Source organism: Spermophilus citellus (genome assembly GCF_964194105.1).
Source record: "Spermophilus citellus genome assembly, chromosome: 4".
In the NCBI taxonomy this organism is placed as follows: domain Eukaryota; kingdom Metazoa; phylum Chordata; class Mammalia; order Rodentia; family Sciuridae; genus Spermophilus; species Spermophilus citellus.
Genome location: NC_138185.1, coordinates 27,389,622 through 27,406,536, shown reverse-complemented (window position 1 = coordinate 27,406,536; position 16,915 = coordinate 27,389,622). Strand labels below are relative to the sequence as shown.

Sequence of the window (16,915 nt, the reverse complement as noted above, 5' to 3'; positions counted from 1 at the left end):
GAAATTTAGTGAGACCGGAGACCCTGTTTCAAAATAAAAATTAAAAAAGGGCTGGGGATGTGGCTCAGTGGTTGAGCGCCGCTGGCTTCAATCCCTAGTACCCCTCCCCAGCAAAAAATAAAATAAAATAAAAGGAAAGGAAAATATGCTATGATGCGTGTCTCTCAGCCATTCAGGCCTTTGAAAGCTTGGCTCTAACAGGCACCCTGGCTGACCCAGGGGCAGCTATCCTCGTGATGAGCAGGAGGACGATTCTGCAGAACCACAGCTCAGGCGGGGGCTGAGATGACCCTGAGGGCTACAGTTATGAGATGTGTTAGAAAAATCTGTTACTAACGAGAAAATATTGAAATTGCCAATTATAGACTTTTGCAGACGTAAGCTAACACATCCCCTTATGTCCTCAGGGTTCTGAGGTCTGATGCAAACAGGAAACTGGGGGATCCTGCACAGATCATCTGTCACATGTGTCTTGGTGAAAAATCCTGAGATCTACTGCTTCCACAGCTCTGGACCTCACTGCACACAAATGACAGCCTCTCTGCTGGAAGGGCCACATGGGTCTTCCCCAGAGAGGCTCTGGCGTTGGGAGCTGCAGGCAGGACATCTTCTGGGTTTTTCTTGCCCATAACCTTTGACTCAGATCAAAGTCCTAATAAGAGCAATAATTGGCATGTGAGATGAGGGGCAGGCGTATGGCCCTCAGCTCACTGAAGTTCCGCCTGTTAGCTCCACTTCACAGACAAGGAAATGGGGACTCAGAGACAGGAAGAGGCCAAATCCCAACTCCCTGCAGGTCCCCGCGCTCCCCTACCACCCACGGTTAGTTCAGCAGAATGGGGCCCTTCCTGCTCTTGCTTCCTGGTGTTGAGGACCTGCAGTCCCCCTCTCCCTGCCTGAACACCTGACCCTGCTCTTCCAGTCTCATGCACGGTGTCCAACACCACAACTCAGCACCTTTATAACACATCTCACTTTCCAAAACTTGGCCACCTCTGCCACTCTCAAAGTGTTCCCTGAGAAGAGCAAGCTGGCAGCATGCTGGTGGCGTGCCCATAGGGGTCTTGCCTTCTTCCCAACAGAACCTGGGTTTTGTCTGGGGTGGCACTGTGCTGGGGAAAACTCCACCTCTCTGCACTAACTGGCCTGCAGCTAGAGATAGTCACATGGCCCTCTTTTATCCAATGAGGTGTCAGCAAGGTTTCCCAGGGAAAGTGTCTTCTTAGGGTGGGGGGGGGGGGGAGACAGCAGAGGGGATCTTGGGTCTTTTCCATCTTTTTTCTTCCTGGATGGCTGACCTGATGGCTGGTGGTACAAGAGCCATCCTGTGGTGCTGAGGACAAATGCTGTTCCCAAAGAATGGTGGGACAGGAAGGGGGAGGAGCACTTATGCTTTCGAAAGCCGCCTACCTCATGTTCCGTGTTCTGAAAGCATCACCCCGAGGTTACTTAGGACACTGGATTTGCTTTTGTGCAGGTGAGTATTATCATGTCCGTTTTAAAGACAGAACTGAGGTTCAGAGGGGGGCAGTGACCTGCTCAAGGTCGCGCTGCTGTCACATCCTGGAGTCAGGGATGGTCAGAAGCCCTGCTGCGGGCTCCAGGAGGGCCGATTACCTGGGCGTGGGGCTGCTGTCGCTGCCCTTGCAGGAGCCCGAGTTGCTGCTGCTGCTGAGGGAGGAGGTGCCGTAGGCGTCCCGCACGCTCACCGGGGGCGAGGTGCGCCTGGGGGCGGGGAGAAGAGGCAGGTGCTCATTCTGGCTGGTGGGCAGCTGCGGACACTGGGCGAACACAGCCAGGCCGCTGCGGCCCAAAGTACTCCCACTTTGGGGTCATCAGGGAGAGAAGCGGGGGGGACAAGGGGGAGCACAGACAGGGGTGACAAAACAGCGCAAATCAAGATGGAAGCCAGGAGGCTGGTCCTCGGGGTCCCCAAACAAGGAGCGTATGGGCGGGGCTGTGGATCAAGGGTGGGGCCCCTCTCTGAGTCCTCAACTCCCAGGGTCCCCCAAGCCCAGGGTAGGAGATCTAAGAGGGACTGGAGGAGGGCCTGGGTGAAGACCAACGGAGGCCAGCGGAGCCTGGGGGAGGGGATTGTGGCCCCCTCCAGGAGCAAGGCTGACGGGGGTCCTGGTAGGAGCCCCGAGGCTTGAGCCTCCAGGTAACCTCCATCCCCGGGTCACTGGAGCCCTTGAGCCTTCCTGGAGGGCTGAGCATTAGCAAGCCCATTTTACAGACAGGAAATCCAGGATGTGATTTGCTCAAAGAACACTGCAGGTCAATGGCAGGTGGGGACAGAGGCCTGCCCTCCTCCCGCCCCTGGAGGCCAAGGTTCTGGGCCAGGGGAAGACTCACCTGCGGGATCCAGCAGAGGCCCGTCTACTCCCTGGCAGGGACATGGCCATTAGGCTGCGGGTCCGGGTGAGGGGCGGGATAGGCGGTGTCCCCGGGGCTGAGGAGAGAGGGCGGGTTGGGGGGGCCGCGGGGAGGGCCGGGCCAGGCCATGTCATCCTCTCACTGGGGCCGCTGCCCGGCATGGCTTCTCCTGTCACCACCCTTTGGCAGGACACCCCAGGACTGGGCGAAGCTCTGGCCACAAGTGCCTCTCCCAGTGAGTTCAAGGGGCTGGTGCACAGGTTCCTGCTACGGATCGTCACAGCCCCAGGGGTGGCTGTAAACCATCAGTCCAACCCGGTGTCTCCAGATGAGTGAATGTGCCCAGGGGGGCAAAGGTCGTGCCCAGGGTCACCGGGGCAGCAGGAGTAGGGCCCCGTCTGCCCCGCAGTACTGGGTCCCTGACCCTCAGACCCCGCCTCCCCCGCTCTTCGCCTCGGCTGAGGCTGCAGTCTGGAGGACCCCCGGGCAGGACCAGGAGCCCCAGGTGAGGCTGGCCTGGTCTCGACGACCATCAACTTCCCAGTTGGCGCGATGCTCGGGGCTTCCCGTCTACAGGGGAGACAAGACAGACCAACGTACCAACACACGTATAGAAAGACACACGGATGCGCACAGACACAAGCAGGCCCCATGTCCTGTCATTCCAAGGTGCACCACACACATCTCCATGAACATGCCCAGCGCCTGCCTGCGACACGGGACACGCCGTGGCCCCCAGCCCCACGCCGCATGCAGGCACCCCTGCAGACCCCCATGCAACCGCGCATGCTGAGCCTGGCAGAGCCCGGGAGCTTAGGGCATAGGCTGAGCGCAGATGAAGAGGGGGTGGGGACGGAGCAGAACCCCCCTCTGCTTGCTCCCGGCTGTGCTGGTGGGTGGGCCCTACAGGAAGCGTCCTTGGCTGGAGGGACTCCGGCGCCCACTGGCTCCTGCTAGGTGTCCGAGGCTTCTTTCCTGGGCAGGGGCACAGGCTCCAAGGGCAGCCGGTGGGGCTTTAGGGAAGGGGAAGCTCCATGCCAGCGAGGCCGTGGCCAGGTGGGGAGGAGGGCCGTGTGGGCATCAGCTGGACCCCTAGAGTGCCACGCAGAGGGACCCGGCTCTCTGCAGCCAAATGCTAATTCCAAGCCAGCTCCAGAGGCAGCCCTCTACTTTCCAAGCAGGGACTGAGGACAGTGGCCTGGGTTCCAGGAGACTTGGCTGGGGTCCTCGTGCTGTGGACCTCATCGTGCAGGGAGAGCAGCGTCCAGCCCGCTCCACGCCAGACCCCCGTGCCTCACATTACGTACATTACGCCATCGACTCCTCCCAACAACCCTATGGGGAAGTGCTGTGATTAGTCCCCTGTCACCAACGAGGAACCAGCCCCCAGGAGGGAAGGGAGTGTCCGGGTCACCCCCTGGGTACCAGCCCAACATCAGGCACTAAGGACTGGGTCTCAAACCTCAGGGTCCCTGGGCCAGGGACCACCCCTTCCCACAGCAGGGCCTCCCAGGAGTCCGGGCCTCCCAGCCAGTGGAGGGGCTGCCTCCTTGGTGGACAAAGATGGCCTATTCCCCTGGAGGCCTGGACACAGCCAGCATTGTCTGCTTGGAGGTGTCGGGTGCCGGGCTGCAGGAGCAGCAGACACCACACCTGTCACCTGAGCTGCTCACCGGGCTGCGTCCCGCCCCCCAGGCAGGGCCTCCAGGAGCCACAGGGCAGCCCCAGCAGGAGCTCCGGGCAGGTGTGGGGCAGGCCAGCAGTGCCCCCAGTGCTGGTGTGGACAGCTCACTGTCTCCCAAGCACCAGGAGCAGCTGGGGGTGGCACCGGCAGGGGCTAGTGGTCTTTCCTCCTGGATGGGCAACAGCCCAAAGATCACCTGTCATCCACTGAATCCCTCTGTGGCCAGGTGGCCCTGCTGAGGGCTTCCTTGCATCCTGCCCCCTTACTTCCCACAGTGTCCCTCGAGGCAGGCTGTGTGTGTTTGTGTGTGTGTGTGTGTGTGTGTGTGTGTGTGTGTGGTGCTGGGGATCAAACGCAAGGCCTTGGGCACGCGAGGCAAGGGCTCTACGAGCTGAGCTCTATCCCCAGCCCGCTTCACTGTAGTCTGCTGGGCTCTGGCCTCCAGTTCACACCAGGCTGGTTCTGCAGGCCATTCTCTGTCATTGCCCCTCCCCCTGGCTTTTGGGAGGAGGCGAGCAGGAGGCTGAGCCCAGCACTGGCGGGACTCCCAGCCCAGCACGGGGCTCTCTCCTGCCCGCCAGCTCAGGCGAGAGTTGCTAAAGAGCCAGGAAAGTCCAGGTAGAGTTCCAGGGCCACGTCCTGAGAGGCAGGCAAGATGCCACGTTGGCTCGGAGCTGCGTGTGGCCTTGGTACAATGAAGGCCTTGTCCCCACTTGTCCCTGCTGATACCTTGCCCGGCAGTCCCTTGCCTCCCTCTTCCTGCGCCCCTTCTTCCTCCCTCCCTCCACAGGGCCGGCATTGGTACCTGGATGCCGCGGACAGTCTCCTGGGAGGCAGAGCCAGCCATTCATTCGGGATGGAGGTGGAAGTGGCACTTCCCCTACTGGGACAGGACCTGACAGGCAGTGTCCCTTGTGGGCAGGCAGAAGCCACCCAGGCTCAAAGGGAGCCACCTCTCCAAGTTCTGCTCTGACGCCTCAGTATGTGCCTTGTGCCTTCTCAGGTCCTCCCTCCCTCCAAGGCCCCAGAGAGGAGGCAGGTTGTCATAGCATTTGTCACCATGCCACCAGCTCAGCCTGGAGTCCCACAGGCCTGTCCCCAGGCAGCCAGAGGCTGCCATTTGCAATGGAAGTGGCCTGGCTGGTAAGCACGCAGCGCATCCTTTGAACCCTAAGGGAGCAGCCCCTCGGTGCTCCTGGCTCCCTCCATTTCCCATCCTGTGGGCACCATGGCAACCCTGCTGTGTCCACCCCTGAGACGGGTCCCCCACATGCCCGGGTTTCCTGGGGGCCTGCAACCAGGGTCCAGCAGATCTGGGCTCGAATCCCAGATACAGGCCTCGGGCAGCTCCTGCCACTCCTCAGAGCCTCGGGACCATTTGTACACGGGACAGTGACGAAATGTACCTCTGTGGTTACTGTGAGAGCCGACCTGAGCCCCAGACATGCAACATGAAACCACACGTATGTGGGGCTTAGGTCAGTGTGCGTCACACAATACACACACACACACACTCACACATACACTCACACAACACACACACACAACACACACACTCACATATACACACACACACTCTCTCACACAAATTTACATATGCACACACATATACACACACTCACATATATACACACAACACACATACACACAACACACACACTTACATATACACACACCCACACACAATCACACATACACACACTCACGCATACAAACATATACACTCTCACATATACACACTCACATGCTCACATATACACACACAATACACACATACAACATACACACATAATACATACACTCACACACACATACGCTCACATATACAAACAAAACACACACACAATACACACATATATACACACACTACACACACATAATACACACTCACATAATATACACTCACACACACAATACACACACAATAAACACACTCACACAATACACACATACACAATTCACACACACAATACACACACACTCACATACACATAGTCTCACATATGCACACGCATACACACTCTCACATATACACACACATACACAACACACATACTCTTACATACACACACCCACAATACACACACACACACTCTCACACACACAATACACACACACTCTCACATACAAATAGTCTCACATATGCACACACATACACACACACTTTCACATATACACACACAACACACATACTCTTACATATACACACACCCACAATACACACACTCAAACACACTCTCACACACACACAATACACACACACATTCACACATACACACACACTCTCACATATACACACACTCAACACACACACATACTCTCACATATACGCACACACAATACACACAACACACACATACACAATACACACATAATACACACACATACTCTCACATATACGCACACACAATACACACAACACACACATACACAATACACACATAATACACACACACTCTCACATATACACACAAAACACACCACACACACAACACATATATACACACACATATACACACAAAAAACACACACATAATATACACTCACACACACAATACACACAAACACACTCACATACACAATACACACGCACATATACACACACAATTCACACACACATACACACTCACACACATATACACACACTCACACACACCACACACACATTCACACACACACCCACACACACATTCACACACTCTCACACACAGCCAGTAATCTGAAAGCAATTGCAATGTGATATGAGATTCAAAACAGAAACACATTCTAGGCACATTGGTGGCCTCAGGAAGGTCAGGAAAAGCTTGTCCCAACCCATATCTGCGCTGGACCTTGGAGGATGAATAGGAGATGGCCAGGGGAGGGGAGCAGCAGTCTGGCCAGAGGCAGCAAATAATTCAACAGCAGGGCCTCAGGAAGCGAGGGTGCCCCGGAGCGGGCAGAGATGGAGGCCGGCGATGCGGCAGGTGGCCGGCCAGGTGGGCTGTGGGCACAGATGGGAGCTGGGGTGGCGGGGGGCCTGCAGGTGCTTTCAAAGGAGGGGGTGAGGCACAATCAGATTTGCACTTGAGAAACCTCCTGGGTTGGGGTCCTTGTGGCGTGAGCTGGGACAGGGAGAGATTAGAGGGCGGGGGACCAGTTGGAGGTGACTAAAAACTCCCAGGGAGAAATGGAGAGGGTCCGATGGGGCAGTGGCAGGGGGAGGGAGAGGAGGGTCTGTTCTTGGAACTCATTAGAGGTAGGAGTTAAATAAAAATCAAGGCACAACTCTGGACCCTGAAGTTCAAGGCCCTCCCATTCACACTGCTCCCAACTCTTTCTCCCTCTCCCTCTGGTGACTCCCAGGGACCCTGCTGGTCACGGCCGCCCCCGCACGGTATGATGGCCAGCCGGGGGCACCCTCCCTCACCCAGCCCTGGCTCAGGCACAGGACCTGCGTGTGCAGGTGCCGCCCGCAGCCCTTCCCAGGGGCCTCTCCCTGACTTCCTCCTGACCATGTCGACTGCCTGGGGCTGGGACTCAGGGAGCAGCCCCCGGGGATTTCACAGGAACAGATAATCAACACACGTGCACGTGGGTCACACAGTGGATGAAACACGCGGGCTGGACCCAGGAGCTGGACTAAATGGTCTCTGAGGTGCTTCTGGATCTAATGACCTGCTCCAGTGCTGTCCAGGGACAGATGCTGCCCCCTTCAACCACTGGGACTCCTGGGTCTCAGCTTCCACATCTGTAAAACTCGGAAGCTGCACCCCAACCCCGACAGGCACCATGGCATTTTCCTGGGGGAGGGCACAGACCAGGGTGACTTCAGATTCCAGCCAAGCAAAGTCCCTGCGTGGACTTTCAGTGATCTCTTTCTGAAGCATGAGCCGTCGGTAAAGAAGAGCAACCCTAAAACCGCAGCCCTGAAATCCCAGGGAACGGAACCGTCTGCCTGGTGACTTGAGCCACAGACGGCTGGAAAGCAGAGCATCACCACCTGGGGACAGACCCTGGGGGCTCCTCCCTGCTGCCTGGGCTGAGCGGGTGCTCCTAGAGTGCCGTGCAGAGGGGGCAGGAAGGCGGGCTGAACACACGTCCACAGCCACCTCTCCATCTCTGAGAGCTGGTGACACCAGGCGACTCGCGGCTGAGCTGGGCAGACCCTCCACTGGCCTCGTGGCCACACCAGCCACTGCCCTGCTCCTGTGCACCATCAGCAGAAGCTGACCATCCTTCAGGATTTGGGAATCGAGGCACACACAAGTCACCTCAGGGCTGCAGCCACAGAGGACGCCACCCTGCCCCTGTCCTGGGGCAGGGTGGACCCACAACTTGGCCAAAGGCTGAAGGGTTCCCAGGGCAACAGGATGGGCTGGAGGGCTGAGGCCACCCGACCCCGGACATCTCCACTTGTCAGACTCTGACTTCTGGGCACTCGGCTGGGTCTGCGAACCATGGAGGGGACCTGGCTTAGGGACTCCCAGAGGGGTGCTCAGGCCTCAAGAGCTCCCTCCCGTATCCCTTCTGCACAAGGGGGTCTGAAGTAAGATTACCTTTTAAAAGGGTTTGGGGCTGGGGGTGCAGCTCAGTGGTGGAGCCCGTGCCCAGCACACCAATCAGTGCGGAGCCAGGGGAGGGGCTGCCGGGTAAAGATGTACCCACCCTGTTTATCACAACGAGGTGTAACTTCACACCCACCAGGGTGGCTGGACAGTGAAACACGAAGTGGGGAAGGTGCTGGGGGAGCCTGGCAGCTCCCCAATAGTCAGACACAGAATCACCATGTGAACCAGCAGTTCTGCCAGGTGTGTTCCCCAGAGAACGGAGAACAGGTGTTCAAACAGAAACCTGCCAGGCGCGTTCACCGCAGCAGCATTCACAATGGCCAAGAGGTTGACACAATCCAACGTCAATTGATTTTTTTTTTCAGGGCTGGGGATGGAACTCAGGCTGCAGGCCCAGCAAGCGATCCATCACTGAGCCTGAGACTGCCCAGGGTCCATTAATAGGCGGGCGGATGGACACAATGAGACAGGTGTCACCACAAAATACTACGTAGCCACAAAAAGGAATGAGGGGTTCATATGTGCTGCGACTTAGAGGCACCTCGAGAACATGATGCTGAATGAAAGAAGCCAGACACGAAAGACCGTGTGTTGGGGCTGGGGCTGGGGCTCAGGGACGGAGCGCTCGCCTTGCACACGTGAGGCCCTGGGCTCCATCCTCAGTGCACATAAAAATAAATAAACACGATGACAACTACTCCATCCACAACTAAAAAATATTTTTTTAAAAATACCACGTATTGTATGATTTCATTTACACAAAACACCCAGCAGAGTCAAACCCTGGAGACAGGTTGGCAGAGACCAGCGAGGGAAAGGAGGAATAGAGAACAACTACAAAAATTTCTTTTCTGGGATGATGAAAATGTGTTTTCCATTAGATTAAGGGACTGGCTGGGCAATTTTGTGAATGTCCTACAAACCCCTGAATCGTACACGTTAAAAGGGTAACTTTTATCCCTGTGTGAATTTGATCTCAGTAAAAATTTTGCAGCTTTATAAAAATCCACAAAATACATATTTATTTAGGTACTAGGAATTGAACCCAGGGCGCTTAACCATTGAGCCCCATCCCCAGCCCTTTTTTTAAAAATATTTATTTTTTAGTTGTAGGTGGACACAATATCTTTATTTTCTTTTATGTGGTGCTGAGGATTGAACCCAGTGCCTCATGCATGCCAGGCAAGCACGATACCACTTGAGCCACATCCCAAGCCCCCCAGCCCTTTTTTTATATTTTATTTAGAGACAGGGTCTGACTGAGTTGCTTAGGGCCTCCCTAACTTGCTGAGGCTGGCTTTGAACTCATGATTCTCCTGCCTCAGCCTCCGGAGCCGCTGGGCTTGCAGGCGTGTGCCCCTATGCCCAACACGATGCATATTTTAAATCACAAGGGCCAGGGATGGCCCGAGATGGGAGGGAGTGCCCAGAGCTCTCGGCAGGTGTGCAGCAGGGGAACACAGGCAAAGCCTCCCCCACCCACTGCAGGCAGTGGGCCCAGAAGCCGCCTGGTCTCCTGGCCCTGGGTCAGCCCTGGGCAGTGCTTCCCGAGCTCCCTGCAGAGGGAGGCCAGGTGGAGACTATTGGCTCTGACACCTGTGAAACCTGAAGCCACAGGGGAGGGGGAAGTCCCAAGGTGGCTCCCTGGACTTTGGGTCGTGGGCATTTTGCATTTCACTGCATCAGGAAGCCCTCGTCAGACAATGGACGCGTGGTGCTGCATAAAAGAAATAAGTGACCTTCCCAAGAGACTCTCAAAGCCATGTGGAGGAGAGGGAGAATGTCCCCAGGTGCCTCCATAAATGCAGCGCTCACCAAGATGAGAGGGAAGTGTAGGACAGAGCTGGTTTAAAAGAAATTCCTCTGAACCGGAGTAAATCTCTGTTCTTAAGAACCGTCTTGGAGGCAAAGGAGAGGCCCTGCAGGACCACCCTGTTCTGGCCTCTCCCAGCCCAACTCTCTAGGATCCAACTAAAGTAGCAAACGAAGGGCCACGGAGGGCCGGGGGCTGGACTCTGGTGGAGCACTTGCTCAGCACATGTCAGGTCCTGAGTTCAATCCCCAGCAGCACCAGAAACAAAGAGAATAATGGAAGGATGGGGGCAGTTCTGGGAAATCAGAAGACTGGTCATCTCCTGCTGTTACTCCCACTTCCTCTTTTTTGGGGGACAGGGGTGGGGATTGGGGATTGATCTCAGGGGCACTCGACTACGGAGATACATCCCCAGCCCTATTTTATATTTTATTTAGAGATAGGGTCTCACTGAGTTGCTTAGTGCCTCACGTTGCTGAGGATGGCTTTGAACTCGCCATCCTCCTGCCTCAGCCTCCCGAGTTGTTGGGATGACAGGCAAGCCCCCCTGCGCCCAGCTACCACTACCTCTTGAAGGAGATCTTTTTTTTTTCCTCTTCAGAGATTTGCCGGCATATACCCTCAGGGAGCCAGAGCACACCCAGGGGTGCTTCTGAAGTTATGGGCACCGACCTCCAGGCCAGCCTCCCCCAGGATCGCTCTCCAGGGCAACATGGGCCAGGCCTCCCATTTGGGAAGGGAGCCGTAGGTACCTCCTGACTCCCATCCCTCCACCATCCCAGCTGCACCATCATGGACGCTCAGGGAAAGGTGGGGGGACAGAGGGGCCACGGAGCCAGTCCCAGCTTGGTGGCTACCTGGCAAGGGGCTCCGAGCAGATGGAGGCCGTCAGCAACCTTGGCCGCCGCGGAGGCTTCCCTGGGCTTCCCGACTGATAGAGCTGTCAAGCCTCAGCCGGCTCCTCTCCCTGCCCCTCCTTCCAAGTCTGCAGCCTAACAGCGTCACGGGAAGGGGCAGACGGTGGCACTTCTATCCCTTTTCATCTCTTGGGCTTGGTTCTGAGGATCCTTGAGTCGGCGTCCACGACACTGACCCCAGTACCAACAGGGCTGACAGACTCAGAATTCAGGCACGGATCATGGGCGGGGCCGGTCACAGCCCAGCATTTTACACAGAGAGAAACTGAAGCCCAGAGAGAGTCTGAGAGCCCCTGGGACTGCCCTGCAGAGAGGGAGCACAGCCTAGGCTGGGAGCTGACGTCGGTGACAAGCCTCCACCTGTCACCCCCACTCAACCCAGGCAACGGTTCCATCAGATAAGACACAGGGTAGAAGGAAAGCCCAGAGGTAAGATAGAAAAAGTTCTGTCAACTTTGAAGCAACTCACAAATGACATTACAGTAAACTGTGCATCGAAACTACAGCCCAGGGAAGGAGGAAGATTATAGCCAGAATGCAGGTACAGACACGGTGGCAGTCATGGGGTTCAGATTTCATTCTGAGCTTCCTGGCCACTCGGGTGAAAAGGGATATTGTACTCCGTCTTGTTCTCATGGTTAGGAGAAAGCAGGAAGCAGATTAATTTGGGGGGAGAAATAAGGATATCCCAAACCAAGTGTCAAAAGAAATAATTTTGCATGGGATTAACTGCAGGAGCCTGTGAGGAGGGTGGTATGATTTGGGTATGAGGTATCCCCCACTCCCAACATCCTGTGCTAAGGCGGGATGTTGGGAGGTGAAATGACTAGACCACGAGTGCTATGAGGAGCCTCCTCAGTCCACCCTAGTGAGAATGGACCGGTGGCTTGGGAGGTGGGGCACTGGTGGTGAGCCTGGAAGGGTGCGTCTCTCCTGCGGCCCCCTCCCCATTTCCCTCCTCGGCCCCCCGCCGGCAGGTCCTGAGCCGCTCTCCCCCCCACATCCCTCTGCTGCGAGGAGCTGCCTCCCCTGGGCCCAGAGCTCCCCTCTGGAGCCTGAGCCAAAGCCCTTCCTCCTCGAGGTTGTGGCTGCGGGTGTTTTGTCCATAGTGACGTGGAGCGGACCAGCACCAAGGTCCTAAGGCCAGAAGACGGTGCCTCGGAGCTGGACCAAGTTCCCCACTGTGCCATGCTGCGTCACAGGGTCGAGGCACCCATGGGTCACGAGGACCAGAGGGCTAAAGGGCTGTGGAGAGGCCATCAGATCTGCTGGGGCCACGTCCCCATCCCAGACGGGGGACCACAGACCCCCCGCCTCCACCTCCCTGCGCATCCACGACTCTAGTCCAACTGCCACATTCACTTAGCAGAAACCCACAGCGTGGACAGGAGACCGACACTGCGACACTGCGAGGCGGCCACTCAGCTCCTGGCGGCCACGGGCACGAGCACCCAGGCCCCTGGAAGCCGAGTCACACCCATCTTTCCGCAGCTCCTGGGGGCTAAGCACAGAACGGCCCCCATCAGCCCCTCAGCTCTCTCCCCGCAGCCTCCCTTGGCCTCGGGTCCCAGCCAGCCATGCTGGATTCCGCCACCTTCCAGGGGATCCAGAGCCGCCATGAGGCCCCGTGGCTCCCAGTTCCTGGATGAGGGCGGGTGACCATCAGATGCCCTCCTGCCCCTTCACTCAGCCTGAGTCGGCTTTTCAAGATGCTTTAGGAGGGAGGTTCTGACAACCTGTTAAAGACCCCATCTCAATGGTTCTCCCCCTGCCCAGGATAGAACTGACCGGGTAGAAGACACAAAGGCTCCGGGGTCAATGACAACGAGATTTGGATTCCAAACTCCCACAGTCACCATATTGACGAGGGTGGAAGTGCTACTCTACTTCTCGAGGCCTCGGTCTCCTTATCTGTAGAGTGGGGCTAACCAAGGTCTCCAGCACAAGATGGCCCTGGGGAGCAGTGACATTTGGTAAGTGCCTGGCAAGGTCCTGGCATTGGGAGAGCCCTCCAGTGGCAGTTATTTATTTACCTAAGTCTGTTATTATTCTAATGGACTCCACATATTATATCTTTATCCCAACCCCAAATCTTTTTTTTTTTTTGTACCAGGGATTGAACCCAAGGGTGCTTAACCACTAAGCCACACCCCCAGCCCTTTTCAAAACTGTTTAATTTTGAGACAGAGTCTCACTTAGTTGCTGAGGCTGGCCTAGAACTTGCCATCCTCCTGCCTCAGCCTCCTGAGTTCCCGGGATTACAGGGGTACACCACCACCACTGACCCTACCCCAAATCTTAATCTGAAATATTGTAATAGTTTGTATTTTAGAGATTCCTAACTACAGTGTCATTTTTTATATCTTAGTTCTACTGGCAAAAAGAGAGAGAGAGAGAAGTCATAGGCCAAGAGCTGTCTACCAAACCACAGAATTTCAGGACACTGCCATTTTGGTCAAACAGAGCGTGTTGAAGTTAAATGTCCAAAATGCAGATTTCTGCTTTTTCCTTCAAAAAAATGTGGTTTTCTGTAGCTTTCCTTGTTTCTGTTAACAGCGATGCGGTTGTTCCAGGTGATCAGGTCAACACTCAGGTGCATCAGAGGAAACACCAGCTTTCTCCCCCTTACAGTGTGGCCAGAATCCGACACTAGCCAGTGACTGCGGTCTCCTCTCCCTAGTCCAAGCCACCACCATCCCTCCCCTGGACGCAGCAGTCCCCTAAACCCCTGCATCTCTACGCTGTAGCTGGAGAGGTCCTTTCAGAACGCAGATCAGACAGATCCCTGCTCCCCTCAGAACCCTCCAGCAGAGCCCATGGTGATGCAGAAGCCGAGCCCTTACTCCTCTGATGTTAGGTCCTGCACACCCTTCCCTCCTGCCCTCTGCTTCCTGGTTCCCTGGGCCCTAGTCACCGGGACTCCATGCCGACTCCTAACCTCGGGACCTTCCCACAGGCCATCCCTTCTGCCCGGAACGCTCTGTCCCCAGACTGCTACCTGCTGTGACGTCACCCACCCAAGGTCTTTGCTCCAGAGGCACCTTCTCCATGAGCCTTTTAAAATACGATCCCCCACCCCCAGCACACCCTCTCTTTCTACCCACACTTTATTTCCCCCCATGATGCTTAGCAGCGTCTAATATATGGATGTGCTTATTTTGTTTATTGTCTTTAGCATTTAAGGAAGACAAGGATATATAAGGAAGCCCTGGATACGTGCCCATTTGGATCTTTTTTGGGGGAGGGTACTGGGGATTGACCTCAGGGGCACTCAACCACTGAGCCACATCCCCAGCCCTATTTTTTTATTTTATTTTGAGACAGGGTCTCACGGAGTTGCTTAGCGCCTCGCTGAGTTGCTGAGGCTGACTTTGAACTCACAACCCTCCTGCCTCAGGCTCCCAAGCCTCTGGGAGGACAGGTGTAATCTACTGTGTCCGGTCCATTTTGATCTTTATTTAGTCCCCAGTCCCCAGTCCCCAGGACACTGAAGACACTCAGTACATATTTGCCAAATAAGTAGGTGTGCACACCCTTGGGTGGATGTCACCACCCAAGTAAGTATGGGCTTCTGAGCAGGTCAACAGCAGGGCAGAAGTTCCGCAGTGCTTCATTTACATGACAGTCCTTTCCACGCAGCCCTCTTTAGTGGGCTTGTCTCTGTGCGAGGTCATGAGGGGGAAGGGTCTCCTCCGCCTCCGAGTCCTCAGGGACCAGCGGAGACTGGAACACAGCACAGCCACTGGCTCTTAGGGGGGAGAACCAAAGCCGCACAGTGTTTTGCCGTTGTCATCTGCAGCACCGGGGACGGAACCCAGGTCTCGTGCATGCAAGGCAGTACATGACTCAGGGGACCTGTCACTGTGCTCTGTCACTGAGCTCCATTCCCACTTCTTTTTACTTTTTAAACGTCAAGGCAGGGTCTCACTTTGTGGGGCTGCCCTTGGACTTGCAATCTTCCCTGTGTCCGCAGCCCCTGGGCGCAGGCGCTACCCAGCTGCATTCTCTCCATTCGCCCTGGCGCAGGCTGGGGAAGGTCTGGAACTCGAGTGGATCCCTCCTGCCCCTCAGAGCACCTCTGCACACTCAGGAAATCCAGTTAGTTGTGTCAACAACTCCCAATCCTGACCGCAGCTCTCAGAGAATGAGCCAAGAGAGTCAAACCCGGGGAGCCGTCCTCTGGGAGTCTCTGTGATGAATTCACCTGCTTGCTCAGATTTTATCTGAAATCCCCAAATCAATACTCAAGTCCCTCGCAGTCCACAGTCTCTCGCAGACAGGGGAGGTCCAGCGAGGTGACCTTGTTCCCGCTATCTTCCTGTCCACGAGACAAGGCCCCAGCACAGGGCCAAGGTGCTCCCGGGTTTCTATGCCTAAGATGACTGAGGGTCTCCCCGAGAAAATGCCTGGATGGGGTGAGCCTCCTCCAGGCCTGGCTGCCGAGTTGGGGCTGGTGTTCACGAGCATGAAGCCACGTGGAGCAGGAAGGTGCTTCTAAACAAGCCCCCGGACAGCAAGGCTCTGCGTCCAGGCAGATGGCCCGACCGGAGACTCACAGGTCCCAGACCCTGTGTTTCCCCTCCCAGCTCAATAGTCTGCACAAGTTGATAGAATATAACTATCGCACAGGAGGATCAACCTCCAGCATGGAGGTTCCCTCTGAGGCCGGTAGTGACTACGATGCCGTGGTTCAGGAGATGGTCAGGCACAGTGGTGCAGGCCTGGAATCCCAGCGGCTTGGGAGGCTGAGGCCAAGTTCAAAGCCAGCCTCAGCAAAAGCAAGTTGCTAAGCAACTCAGTGAGACCCTGTTTGTAAATAAAACACAAAATAGGGTTGGGGATGCGGCTCAGTGGTCGAGTGCCCCTGGGTTCAATCCTGGGTACAAAAAAAAAAAAAAATCAAAACCAAAAGAAAGAGAAGTTCAGGTGACAGAGTCACACCCCTGTATTGCCAGCAGTGGGTGCCAGCCTGTGTCACTCTCAAGGATGATTTCTTTAAAGGCACACTGTTGTGACCCAAGTGCAGGGCAGCCCATGACAAGCCCTAGTCCATGGAGCGTGTTCCAGCTGGCAGGACTTGCGGCAGGCGGCAGGAAGCCTTTGGAGACCATGCACTTGGCAAAAACAACCATGAAGGCTAAGCAAAGCCCCGCTCTGGGCTGGCCACCCCCTGTCCTCCCAGCTCCCACAGGCTGGGGCCTTGGTCTGCTCTGCCCTGGCTGTAGCAGAGTCAAAGTCCGAGCTGCTCTGAGGCAGGCGACCATGGTGCTCCAAACTGGCAGCCCATAGGCTGCACCAAGCCTGCAGAGGGCTTTCCTTTCACCTGCGTGCGTATGGATGTTAATTTGAGTCAACCTTTATAATTTTAAATCAGATTTATTTTTTGAGTGGGGGAGAGGACTGGGGGTTGAACCCAGGGGCACTTCACCCCAGTCCTTCATATTTTGAAACAGGGTCTTGCTAAATTGCCGAGGCTGGCCTCCAACTTTCGATCCTCCTGCCTCAGTCTCCCCAGTTGCTGGGATTACAGGTGGGCGCCACTGCGTCCAGCTCAGATGTTTTTAATCCAGGCTTC

The 16,915-nt window shown here is 55.8% G+C and overlaps 1 protein-coding gene across 8 annotated transcripts in view; it reads right to left on the bottom strand.

Moving 5' to 3' along the window:
• Positions 1-16,915, bottom strand: part of SNPH (syntaphilin) — a 45,505-nt gene that overhangs the window by 9,428 nt on the left and 19,162 nt on the right. The window contains exons 2-4 of one of the 8 annotated variants that reach the window (XM_081291402.1): positions 3,684-3,711; positions 2,356-2,946; positions 1,618-1,824 (exon numbers count right to left, since the gene is read on the bottom strand). In XM_081291402.1, the coding sequence (XP_081147528.1) occupies positions 1,618-1,824; positions 2,356-2,537 (389 nt within the window). In that variant the 5' untranslated portion in view covers positions 2,538-2,946; positions 3,684-3,711. Of the gene's footprint in view, positions 1-1,617; positions 1,825-2,355; positions 3,132-3,683; positions 3,712-16,915 lie in introns of those variants that run through there. The other 7 variants (XM_081291405.1, XM_081291406.1, XM_081291408.1 and 4 more) reach the window with 7 other exon arrangements.